The sequence below is a fragment of the Trachurus japonicus genome, chromosome 10 (assembly GCF_045865225.1).
Source record: "Trachurus japonicus isolate A0001 chromosome 10, Traja_1.0".
NCBI lineage: Eukaryota > Metazoa > Chordata > Actinopteri > Carangiformes > Carangidae > Trachurus > Trachurus japonicus.
Window position 1 is genome coordinate 4,644,666 of NC_140916.1, and position 12,688 is coordinate 4,657,353.

General features: G+C 44.1%; 1 protein-coding gene across 1 annotated transcript in view; it reads left to right on the plus strand.

The window, feature by feature from the left end:
* Positions 1-12,688, plus strand: part of tbc1d2 (TBC1 domain family, member 2) — a 34,663-nt gene that overhangs the window by 15,120 nt on the left and 6,855 nt on the right. Inside the window, exons 4-14 of the mRNA XM_085788897.1 lie at positions 1,540-1,660; positions 1,760-1,872; positions 3,964-4,217; positions 6,476-6,745; positions 6,825-6,935; positions 7,785-7,895; positions 7,998-8,170; positions 8,689-8,800; positions 9,644-9,780; positions 10,173-10,248; positions 11,052-11,239. Of these exons, the coding sequence (XP_085645023.1) occupies positions 1,540-1,660; positions 1,760-1,872; positions 3,964-4,217; positions 6,476-6,745; positions 6,825-6,935; positions 7,785-7,895; positions 7,998-8,170; positions 8,689-8,800; positions 9,644-9,780; positions 10,173-10,248; positions 11,052-11,239 (1,666 nt within the window). The remainder of the gene's footprint in view (positions 1-1,539; positions 1,661-1,759; positions 1,873-3,963; positions 4,218-6,475; positions 6,746-6,824; positions 6,936-7,784; positions 7,896-7,997; positions 8,171-8,688; positions 8,801-9,643; positions 9,781-10,172; positions 10,249-11,051; positions 11,240-12,688) is intronic.

Here is a 12,688-nt window from a genome sequence, read left to right on the forward strand (position 1 = left end):
AGTTGAATAATGAAACAATGTATCATTCATTTTCTCAGGACTACACCCTTTTATGACCCAGTAGCTACAGTTCACATTACTTCATAATTTGAGTAATATCTCAATATATCCTCGCCAAACTCCGTGTCAACAGGTTATAACGTTAACAGATTTTATTTTTAAATAGCGCTGGTCACATTAACAGTTAACTTTAAAAGGTAGGATACAATAAAGTTAATTTACCTGTTGATCAGGCATCAGCATCAACAGCTGGGTGAGGTGAAGATATCTTCTTCTCCTGCGACTCCTAATTCTCCTTAATAGCTCTTGGTGATGTCGCATCACCACCAAGCACTCAGCGAGCAGCGCCACTGCAGCCTCCATGTCTCACAATCGTCTCACAATGAACCAACACAGAAATGACGTAACACGTGACGTGTCAGAAGCGTCCCAATTCCGCTGTTAATTGAATCGGTCCCTTGCGCACTTACACCCCTAAGTGCGCTTTCCAGAAATGCACACTTCAAGGAAGACCTTAGGGCGGAAGTGCGGATATTGGGACAGGGCCTACGTGTATATATCTATGCTAGAGTGAGACACGCCCACTGATGATGTCACAGACTAGAGTGAGACACGCCCACTGATGATGTCACAGACTAGAATGAGACACGCCCACTGATGATGTCACAGACTAGAATGAGACAGGCCCACTGATGATGTCACAGACTAGAGTGAGACACGCCCACTGATGATGTCACAGACTAGAGTGAGACAAGCCCACTGATGATGTCACAAACTAGAGTGAGACAAGCCCACTGATGATGTCACAGACAAAGATGAGACACGCCCACTGATGATTAAAAAAATTGGTTCTGTTTGGTTCCGATTGGTTCTGATTTGTTCTTTTTGGTTGTGATTGGTTCTATTTGGTTCTGATTTGTTCTATTTGGTTCTGATTGGTTCTTTTTGGTTCTGATTGGTTCTATTTGGTTCTGATTGGTTCCACTTGGTTCTGATTGGTTCTATTTAGTTCTTTTTGGTTCTTTTTGGTTCTGCTTGGTTCCCATTGGTTCTGTTTGGTTCAGCTTGGTTCTGATTGGTTATATTTGGTTCTATTTAGTTCTTTTTGATTCTGATTGGTTCCCATTGGTTCTATTTGGTTCTGATTGGCTCTGATTGGTTCCCATTGGTTCTGATTGGTTCTATTTGGTTCTGATTGGCTCTGATTGGGTCTGATTGGTTCTGATTGGTTCTGTTTGGTTCTGCTGGGTTCTGATTGGCTCTGTTTGGTTCTGATTGGTTCTGATTGGCTCTGATTGGTTCTGATTGGTTCTGTTTGGTTCTATTTGGTTCTGATTGGTTCTGATTGGCTCTGATTGGTTCTGTTTGGCTCTGTTTGGTTCTATTTGGTTCTGATTGGCTCTGATTGGTTCTATTTGGTTCTGATTGGCTCTGATTGGTTCTATTTGGTTCCGCTTGGTTCCCATTGGTTCTGATTGGTTCCCATTGGTCCTGTTTGGTTCTGATTGGCTCTGATTGGTTCTATTTCCTGTCCGTCAGACGACTTCCTGCCGGTGTTGAAGAGTCCTCTGGGTCTGGTGGGGGAGGAGGCCGCCAACGTCCCGACGCAGCGGATGCCCCTCGCCAACATGTCGCTCAAACACCCGCTCATCGAACTGCAGTGAGTTCAACGTCACGGTGGCGGCGGCGTGGAGGGGGCGGGGCTTCACCATGTGTTTCCCATGATCCTCTCTGCTCATCAGCTGTTTCCTCTGTGCAGGAACTCGGTCCACAGTCTCAGGAAGAGGTCGTCTCAGGAGTGGAGCCAGAGTCTGTTCAGAGCAGAAGCTCCAACCTGGACTCAGCTGAGCACCACCGACGCCAGCAACACAAGTACACACTCTACACACTCTACACACACTGTATACACACTGTACACACTGTATACACACTATACACTTAGGGCAGTGGTTCTCAAACTTTTTTACATCAAGGACCCCTAAATTGACACAAATAAGACCACGGACCCCCATTGGCAAACACTAGACATATACAAGTATTTCTTTTTTAGTCAATGTACATTCATATTAGGGCCAATGGCATGAATTTTTGGAAATATCGTAGAGAAATTTCTGGGAAAACATAGTACAATTTCTCCAAAAACGTTTAAACATTTCCAAAAAAAGTGGGGAAAATTCTAGAAAAGGGGGTAGGATTAAAAAAAAAAAAAAAAACAATTCTAGAAAAAAGGTGGTAAATTTCTCAAAAAAAAAAAAGTTCTAGAAAAGTTCTAGAAAAAGTGGTAAAAATTTAAAAAAAAAAAATTCAAAAAGAAATTTTTTTTTTTAATTCTGGAAAAAAGTTGTAAAATTTCTAAAAAAAAAAACAAACAAAAAAAGTTTAGAAATTAAAGAAAATTAAAAAAATAAAACATAAAAAATAAAAGTGGTAGAATTTCATGAAAAATTTGGGGACCCCTTTGAACCCTCTCAAGGAACCCAGGGGGTCTGAAAACCATTGCACTAGGGTTCTCAATCTTCCCTCCAAATCAGATTCGTATTTCTAAAGCTTCTGTAAAAATTTGAATTATATTTGAAAAAAAAATTTTTTAATGTTTTTTTTTTGTTGTTGTTAGTTTTAGCTCATTATCATATCCACCTATAGCAGCTTATTATTACGTCCTGCGTCCACTGAAGAGCATTCCAACCAAATCTGTTATGTAACATTTGCAACACACTTAAGTTTTACCAACTCAATATAAAACTTCAAGAGGGGAAATGGTAATATTAGTAGTAGTGGAGTAGTAAAGTAGTGGTGCAACAGATCACAGTTGATCCGTGATCGGCACCAAGTGGTCCGTGGATCGATTGATAAAAAGAAAAAAAGTTGTGTGTGTAGTGTGGGAACACGTAGCCACCGCTCCAGACGAATAAAAACTCTGCTTGTATATCTGAAGCTACGTTGCACACCAACAACGACTGTTTGTTTTATCAACATGTTTACTCCCCAAATGTCGCAATGCACAGCGTTAATTTGCATCGTTGTGGAAGGAACACGTTGGAGCGTCAGTTTCGAATGTTCTCATTTTAAAATAATTCAAATAGTGAAGTTGGTTCTGACAGCTCTACTGTAGCTGGGACTGATGAAACGTCTTCTAAGACAAATAACCAAGTCCAGTTGCGTTCGATTTAAATTTCCTTGAGATATTGGATAAAATCCGTAACCAGAAAGACTCCAGGTGGCGTAGGTGACGTCACCACATGGCGCCCTTTCCCGTGTCAGTTAGATAGATAGATAGATAGATAGATAGATAGATAGATAGATAGATAGATAGATAGATAGATAGATAGATAGATAGATAGATAGATAGATAGATAGATGAGTTTATTTGTCCTTTTCAAGGAAAATTGTTTTCACCATTTCGTACAAAGCGGCCTCGAGAAGTGCAAATTACATTCATTTACATACAGTACATTCCCACATTTCATACACCACAATTACATAGAGACATAAGAACATAAGACATAAGACATAAGACCCTGCACCCCACATTTACATGTATATTCCCCCTGGTTATGTTCTTTTTATTGTCTTACTTAGTTCAGCTATGGCAGATGGGATGAAGCTTTTGTTGGTCAGGTGGTGAGGTATTTTTATTGGGACAGCAGATCTGTAGTCCGTAGAGCATCTTCACACTGAATACATTCTTCTGTTGCCGTTTTACAACAAACTGCTGGTTTCTCTTCATGAACCGTGGTGTTTTAAACAGGTAGAGGACAGAGAGTTTTATCATCACACTATTCACTCACATTAGAAATAAAACTTTGACTCCCGTTCACTTACATGGAGACTTTTTCCGTTACTTACTGCTTCCGCTTCCGCTCTCTGTACCAGTCACTAACAGCTGCTAATGGCCACATTACTGATCTGGACTCTGTTGGTTTGGTTGATACCTGACGCTCCGTCTCCCCTCCGTCCATCCAGCCTCCAGGGATTCTGCAGAACCTCCGACCCCGTCCACCCCCGTCCCGTCAGCCGACCCAGCAGCCCTGGTGGCGTTCCCGACGGAGGACAGGAAGTCTGGCTCGGCTCTGTTTGAGGGTCGGAGCAGGAGGTCAAAGAGCCGCAGCTCGTACACCCTGCCGTCCCTCCAACGACAGACGTCCTCGTCCTCGGAGCGGACGTCTCGCCTCCAGCAGGAGAAGCAGATGCTGATGGAGGAGGTCAAAGCCCAGAAGGTGAGCTCATAAAATACCGTCTTCGTTGTTACACTGCATTCTTGAAGAAGTGTGAGAGGCAAAGCTCCTCATCAGGAACAGATAGGCCTGGGGCCTCATTTATCATTGAGGATACACCTTTTTTTTACACCCTTTTTCCCCCGTTTTCTGCGTACGCACTTTTCTCCGCCAAATTTGGGATTTATCAAACCAAAACCTGACGGGAAAAAGTGTGGACATTTACACCCATTTTGACCCTGGCGTACCGTGATTTACGCCTTTTTTGAGGAACAGGAGGAATTGGCGACACCGTTGCTGAGTCAGAGAACTGCAGTGTGAGAGGGAGAGAGGAGCGTGGAGTACATTTAGAAGAGCACAGTAGGATTTTTTAATTGTGGTAGTGGTGGACCGTTGATGCTGGCAATCCAACCCGCTCTATAATAACACTAGGCTCTATGTTAATTGATAAACAGAGCGGATTGAGGATTTTGCTTTTTTGCTTTTACACACTATAGTGTGACGTCTGACAAGGATCAAACCCGCCAAGTTTAAAAACACACCGGCAGCAGCGCACACTGATCTACAGCTACTGAGACTGTTATTATTCTGTCACCTGAGTTAACGAGGTGCACGTGAGTTTGGAGCTGACAAGAGGAGAGAATAAAGAGCGAGAAGACGGGGCACTGAGGAGGAACTGTGAAGGACTCAGCTGTAATGGAAAATGACCTAAACCGAGTCCAGTAGAGCTGTAACTGTGTAGTGGAAAGACGTTCAAAGTAATGGTAACTATCGTGGAAATCCTTCTTATTGTTTTAACATCTAGGTGTAAAAAAAAAAAAAAAAAAAGATTTTCTGGGATAAAGGGGCAGATTACATAAGATTATTCTTCTTTCTGCTCCTGTTTGTTGAGATTTGGGAGGTTTTTGTTTTTATTGTAGCTTACTAAAATGCAAGATCATTTTTCTGACTGATTTATTGCCCGATATCGCCGCGTATGAATTTCCGCTTCTTTCCCCCGCCCTCTGCCCGTTGTCTAGTTGTCACTTTGTTGTCACTTTGTAGCCGCTCCACAGAGCGCACATGGCTAATTAATATGCACGTGCTGACCATATATGGCGTTCTGGGGGTGGAGTAAGAGGTGTGTTCACGTGTGCACCATTCTTGGGTCCGGTGTGATTTATCAAAGGGAAATTGCGGAGAGTTGTGCGTACGCACAGTTTGATTGATCTGAAAAAGGTGTAAATATTTTTGGTGTACGCCATTTTCGTCTTTTCTCCCTACGCAAAACTTTAGTAGCAGTTTTACACCCTCTTTGATAAATGAGGCCCCAGATCCATATACCATGTGTCTACATAATGTGGTAGATGACCTTCCAGCAGGATTTGCCAGGGGTGAAATATACTCATTGACCGAAACCGTTTGGGAAAGATACTGAGCTCATTGTAGATTTTGATGTTATTGTTATTAAGTGTGAATAAACACATAAACACATTTTCTATGACATTCTATGCCAAAAACGTCTATAAAAAAGTGGTATTTGTTACCAATATTGGCTAAAATATTACAATATGATTCAAAAAGGCTTTTTTTATTGTTGTTTTATCAATTTCCTTAGATATACAATCTTTATGCATACAAATTGTACAGGTTGGCCATACTTGTGACCAAAACTGACCATATGCCTGAATTGAGTATTTGAATATTCTAGCGCCTGTAGTGGTCACCAGCAACAAAAATCAAGATGCCAACACCCCTAAAATTCCTTCTATAGCTTTCTTCTAACAAAAAAATAGGTTGTCAAACTTTACCCAGACATGTGAGCAAAAGTCTTAACGGAGTCTCTTTTCTAAATTCTATGTCCCGTCTGACCGTCCTGGTAGAGGGATCCCTCCTCTGTTGCTCTTCCTGAGGTTTCTCCTGGTTTTCCCTGTTAAAAGGGTTTTCTATGGAGTTTTTCCTCAGTGGATGTGAGGGTCTAAGGACAGAGGATGTTGTTATGATGCCATGTAAAGCCCTTTGAGACAAACTGGTGGTAAAAATGGGCTATACAGATAAAATTGCCTTGCCTTGCCCCTTGACTATCATCAGGTTTAGAACCGATCAGTGTCGTGGTCGTCATGACACTCGCTTTATTTTGACTCATCCAGCACTGAACATAGATTCAGTTTCCTGTTTGACAGAAACCAGATGTAACCACCAATAAACAAGAGCAACACTTCACATAGTTGATGATGATGATGATGATGATGATGATGATGATGTTGTGGTGGGGCCTCCAGGAGCTGGTCTGGATCCTCCATAAAGCCTTGGAGGCGGCTCAGCTGGAGAAACGAACGTGTGCTGAGTTTCTGGCGGAGAAGGGCGAGCAGGAGCGACTGGAGCTGCTGCGTCACCGCGAGCGCCAGGCGGCCGACCTGCGAGGCCGTCTGGAGGAGGCCGAGGCCGAGGCCCAGGTCCTGAGGAGGACTCTGAGCCAGAGGGACTCGCAGCTGGCCGAGCTGCAGGAGAACATCCGCACGCTGACGGAGAAGAACGAGGCCAAGCAGGAGGTGAGGAGGAGCTGCAGGTGGAGGACACGAGAACCTGGTTCCTGGTTCCTGGGAGACTGACTCACTTTGTTCCCGTCAGGTGATCATCAAGCTGTCTGACCAGGTGACCGCCTGCCTTACCGAGTCCCCCGAGGCCGACCTGGACTCCCAGACCCTCGGACCACTGGAGCAGGAGGTCGAGAACCTGAAGGTAACCAGTGAAACTCTGAAAACTGCCTGAACCACAAGAGGTCAGTAGAGGTAGAGGTACAGAGGTCTGTAGTCCAGTATCAGGGTCTACGGAGGTCTGTAGTCCACTATCAGGGTCTACGGAGGTCTGTAGTCCACTATCAGGGTCTGCAGAGGTCTGTAGTCCAGTATCAGAGTCTACAGAGGTCTGTAGTCCAGTATCAGGGTCTGTAGTCCAGTATCAGGGTCCATGGAGGTCTGTAGTCCAGTATCAGAGTCTACGGAGGTCTGTAGTCCAGTATCAGGGTCTACGGAGGTCTGTAGTCCAGTATCAGAGTCTACGGAGGTCTGTAGTCCAGTATCAGAGTCTACGGAGGTCTGTAGTCCAGTATCAGGGTCCATGGAGGTCTGTAGTCCACTATCAGGGTCTGCAGAGGTCTGTAGTCCAGTATCAGGGTCTACAAAGGTCTGTAGTCCAGTATCAGGGTCCATGGAGGTCTGTAGTCCACTATCAGGGTCTTCAGAGGTCTGTAGTCCAGTATCAGGGTCTACGGAGGTCTGTAGTCCAGTATCAGGGTCTGTAGTCCAGTATCAGAGTCTATGGAGGTCTGTAGTCCAGTATCAGGGTCTGTAGTCCAGTATCAGAGTCTACGGAGGTCTGTAGTCTGGTATCAGAGTCTACAGAGGTCTGTAGTCCAGTATCAGGGTCTACAGAGGTCTGTAGTCCGGTATCAGGGTCTACAGAGGTCTGTAGTCCAGCATCAGAGTCTACAGAGGTCTGTAGTCCAGTATCAGGGTCTACGAAGGTCTAGTCCAGTATCAGAGTCTACAGAGGTCTGGTTCTGCTGTTAAACCGTGTCCTCTCCTTCAGGACGACATCGAGGCCTACAAGACCCAGAACAAGTTCTTGAACTCTGAGATCTACCATCTGACCAGACTGTGGAGGAACAGCTCAGAGCAGGAGAAGAGTCTGATGATGAAGGTGGGTCTCCTGGGAGGACTGGGACTATGGTCCCTCACTGTCCTGGTGTTGTCTGTTGCTTGGAGTGTGACTCTGTGTTTCCTGGCCTCTGATTGGCTGCAGTGTGCCTACCTGGAGGCCAGTAACTGCCAGGTGGAGAGCCGTTACCTGGGCGTCCTGCGGAAGCTGCAGGAGACCAAGACCCTGGACCCGGTCCAGCGTGAGGCCGTCCAGAAGATGATCGACGACGCTCTGAAAGGAGAGTTCAAGAGCATCATCAAGCTGAGCGCGGCCAGGTACTAACACCAGAACCGCCTCAACCAGCAGCATTACATCATGGTTAAAGGGATAGTTCACCCAAAATTGAAATTTCACTCATTACCTACTCACCCTCATGTGGACTAAGGGCTGGGAGAAGTTTCAGAGTCCTCCGTGGCTTCTCTGAGTTACAGGGGGTCTAGCAGTGCATGTCCATGTCCATATAACGGTTGCAAATGGATACCAACTGTCTTCGTAACAAAAAGACACACCAAAAAACATCAAAATACCTCCATGCTGCTCGTATGTAATGTCCGTCTTGTATTGAAGCCCCGAAATGCGAAATTGTCCCGAAAAAAATTAAATAAGTCTATATTTCAAGCTTGTTTTGTAGCGGAAGCTTCTCGAAGCTCCTCTTCCTGGTTCGTCCAAATTTGATGAACCGGGAAGAGGAGCTTCCGCTACAAACAAGCTTGAAAAATATTATTATATTATTATTTAATTTCTACTATCCCTTTAACGTATCCAGGGTAACGGTGTGTCGCTGTGTTCTCAGGGAGCACGATGAGTACGGCTTCAAGATCGTCCCCGACTACGAGGTGGAGGACATCAAGCTGCTGGCCAAGATTCAGGCTCTGGAGATCCGCTCTCACAACCTGCTGCACCAGGTCTGTGCTCTACCTGGGGGGGGGGGCAGTGGTGTAGTCTAATGTTTTGTAGTGGGTAAACTGCTTTTTAGGTGGTAAACTGTTCATACTTGTATCACATAGACCGGTGATTCTCTAACTTTTTTACATCAAGGACCCTAAAATTGACACAAATTAGACCACAGACCCCCATTGGAAATACACAAAACAATGGAATACACAAACAATCAATGTACGTTTAAATTAGGCGTACATTTTTGAAAGATTATAGAGAAATTTCTGGAAAAAAGTGGTACAATTTCTCCAAAAAGTTGAAACATTTCTAGAAAAATGTGGTAAGATTTCAAAAAAATAAACAAAAAAAAGTTTTTTAGAAAAAAGTGGTAAAATTAAATTGAGAAAAAATAGTAAAATTTCTCAAAAAAAAAAAGTGGTAACATTTCTCAAAAAAATTCTAGGAAAAGTGGTAAAAATGTCTCAAAAAAAGAGTCAAACAATAATTAAAAAAAGTGATAGATAACATTTCTGAAAGAAAAAAAGAAGTTAAAAAATTCTAAGAAAAGTGGTAAAATTTCAAGAAAAAGTTGGGGACCCCCTTGAACTTAACTTAGTTAGATAGTTTTGTTGTACTGGGTATACTGAAGTATTTATGCATTTTCAGTGGGTATACTGAGTATACCTGAGTATCACATAGACTACACCACTGGGTGGGGGTCAGGGTGTGGACTGGAGCAGGCCGGTGGTTCGATTCCCGGCTCCTTCAGGCCACATGTTGGAGAAACCTCTGACGTGTGAATGAGCTGCAGCTGCAGGAAGTTCTGCCCCGGTTCCTAAACCTGAGACTAATTATTCCTGTTTGTCCAGGTGTCCCAGCAGGACGGCGTGGAGCGCCCCCTGCTGGGTCGCTGGGCTCAGTACCTGGCCGGCCGCTCCGAGGACGACCTGTGTCCCTCCCCCGAGCTCAAAGGACTGCTGCGGAGCGGCGTCCCCCAGGAGTACAGGTAGGAGAGGAAATAATTCAGATTGCTCTCACACAGTCTGTGTAAGAGTGTAAGAGAGTATAATAGTGTGTGCAAGAGAGTATAGCAGTGTGTGTAAGAGAGTATAATAGTGTGTGTGTTAGAGATTAGTGTGTGTAAAGGGGCGTTCACACCAAACGCGATAGACGCGAATGGAGCGGCAACTCTACATTGAAAATCAATGTAAATGGCGTGATGAGACGCGGCGCGAATGAAGCAGTAGTAGCAGTAGTAGTGTGTGTAAGAGAGTATAATAGTGTGTGTGAGAGATTATAATAGTGTGTGAAAGAGAGTATAGCAGTGTGTGTAAGAGAGTATAGTAGTGTGTGTGAGAGCAAATATGAATTATTTCCTAAATGGCCTGTCATATACAGGCAGAGAGTGTGGCGCTGGATGGTCCGAGCCAGGACCAGGACCATCAGAGACCGGCACCCTCAGCACTACCAACAGGTTAGAGTCCTCTGAGACACCTGTCACTCACACCTGTCCACAGTGTCCACAGTGTCCACTAGAGCTGTCAGAATGAACTTCTCTATTCGAACAGAATTCAAATTATTTTAAAAATGAGAACATTCCAAGGTGGACATTGGCAGCCACGCTTCCGTCAGCCTGTGGTAGTTAACCACCACCAGGTGTGACTGTGTATGAATGAATAATGGTTTGTGTAAAACGCTTTGGGTATCAATAAAAAAGTGCTATATAAATGTAAACTATTATTATTAACTGCAATTCATTGCACCACTACTTATAATATTTCCATTTACCCTCTTGAAGTTTTATATCGAGTTGGTAAAACTTAAGTGTGTTGCAAATGTTACATAACAGATTTGGTGTAGGTTCTATAATGAGCTAAAAAAAAATAAAACAACAAAAAAAACATTATAAATTTTAATATAATTGTAATTTTTAACATAAGAAGCGTTAGAAAGTCGAATCTGGGGCGGTGCGTGGCGCAGTGGTTAGAGCGGCCGCTCCATGTAGAGGCTACAGTCCTCAACGCAGGCGTCCCCGGTTCAAGTCCCGTGTCGGGCAGACCTTTCCTGCATGTCATTCCCCCTCTCTCTGCCTCCCCCTTTCCTGTCTATCTCACTGTGCTATCAAATAAAGGCAAAAAAGCCAAAAAAATATACTTAAAAAAAAGAAAAAAAAAAAAAAGAAAGTCGAATCTGATTTGGGGGGAGACTGACAGTGCTAGTGTCCACTCCTGTCCACCTGTCCACCTGTTCTCCCTGTTGTACCTGTTGTGTCTGCAGCTGTGTGAGAAGAGTCTCTCGTCTCCTCACCTGGCGTCCAGACAGATCCAGCTGGACCTGCACCGCACGCTGACCACCAATCAGCACTTCTCCTCCCCCTCTAGCCCCGCCCTCCAGCAGCTCCGCCGCATCCTATTGGCCTTCTCCTGGCACAGCCCTGCCATTGGCTACTGCCAGGGCCTGAACAGGTAACGTGTTCTCTACAGGTGAGGCATCTGAATCCGTGACGACGTGATGATGTGGCGTGATTGTGCTGCCCTCTCTGGCATGCACGTCTCTGCCTGAAGGTGGCAGTACTGCCACAGAGGTAGAGAGAGTTAAATGTTAGCAGAAGCAGTCAGTCTGCAGCCGAACTTCAGCAGTGCCAATTCAAGAGTTAAGAGAACATATGCCTGTGAGCAGGGGTGTAGCACCAAATTCTGGGCCCTGTACACTCTCAATGTCAGTGGGCCCCTATCCATGCCCGCGAGGCGCGTGAGAGAAAAAAAAAAAAGGGGGGGGGGGGGGGGGGGGGGTGTATTTATACAATCTACTACAATCAACTACAATCAGATCAGATTATATTGATGAGTGGTTCTGAATTGATGCATTTGGCCTACTTGTGCTCAAATACCTAAAACATTAGGCTACATCTGGTTTGTGTACTAACATTTTGATCCATGACACTCGTGCAAATTTTGATGTAAAACATTCATTCTTGAACAGGAGAACAAGAGACAACTGTACACTCAGAATCAAATCAATAATTATTTGCTATCACACACAGTATTCATCATGCTCAATAAGTTGCAGAGGCAAAAAAAATGTTTTAAGCCATTTTTCAGCCAGATTGAGAAGAATAGCTAATTGTTTTTCTATGTTCTCACCACCCAGACCTATCTCTTTCTCTCTCTATCTATCTATCTGTGGCAAAAATCAGAATCACAATCATTTTTGATTGATAGTGAGATCACAGTTATTTAACATGATTATTCATTGGCTTTGGTAACATCATGAATTTATTGAACATTGACAATAGCTTTTAAGCACAGCACTGCACCGCAATGCTAAGGCTTTTTACCAGACAAAAATAATAAATTGCGTTATTGCTCAATTAATATATTACTAGTGTGCACTTGAGCCTACAGTGATATTGGTATGTTATTTACATGTTGATATGCAGCAGCAATATTGCTAGATGGATCATTCATTAAATCTCAGCACGGAGTTTCACTTTCAGCTCTGCTGTGTTCGTAGACAAAATGCTATAGCACACACACTGAACCAAAAGGCTAACTTACTTTAAACTTCAGGTAAACAACTCATATTTAGACAGCAATTCTACCAGTCAGCACCACTCTCTCTCTTTCTCTCTCTCCACCTCGCGAACCAATATACCAACGTAAGGGGGGGTCGGAGGGGGGAGCTCGCCTTTGAATACTTGAACAACGATCTCACCTTGTCTTTGCTCATCTCTAATCTCATCTTCAGAAGAGCTGCCAGGACTGACCACTGCTGCTTCTGCTGCTCCAGCTGCTGCGGCTGCGCCACTCTCTGTTTCTGAAACTGGTTAATATTGACAACTAACGTTAGCTGGCCTGTAATTCTTTATACTTACAGCCGCAAGCAGCCTGGTTGGCAGCTAGCTAAGCTAAAGA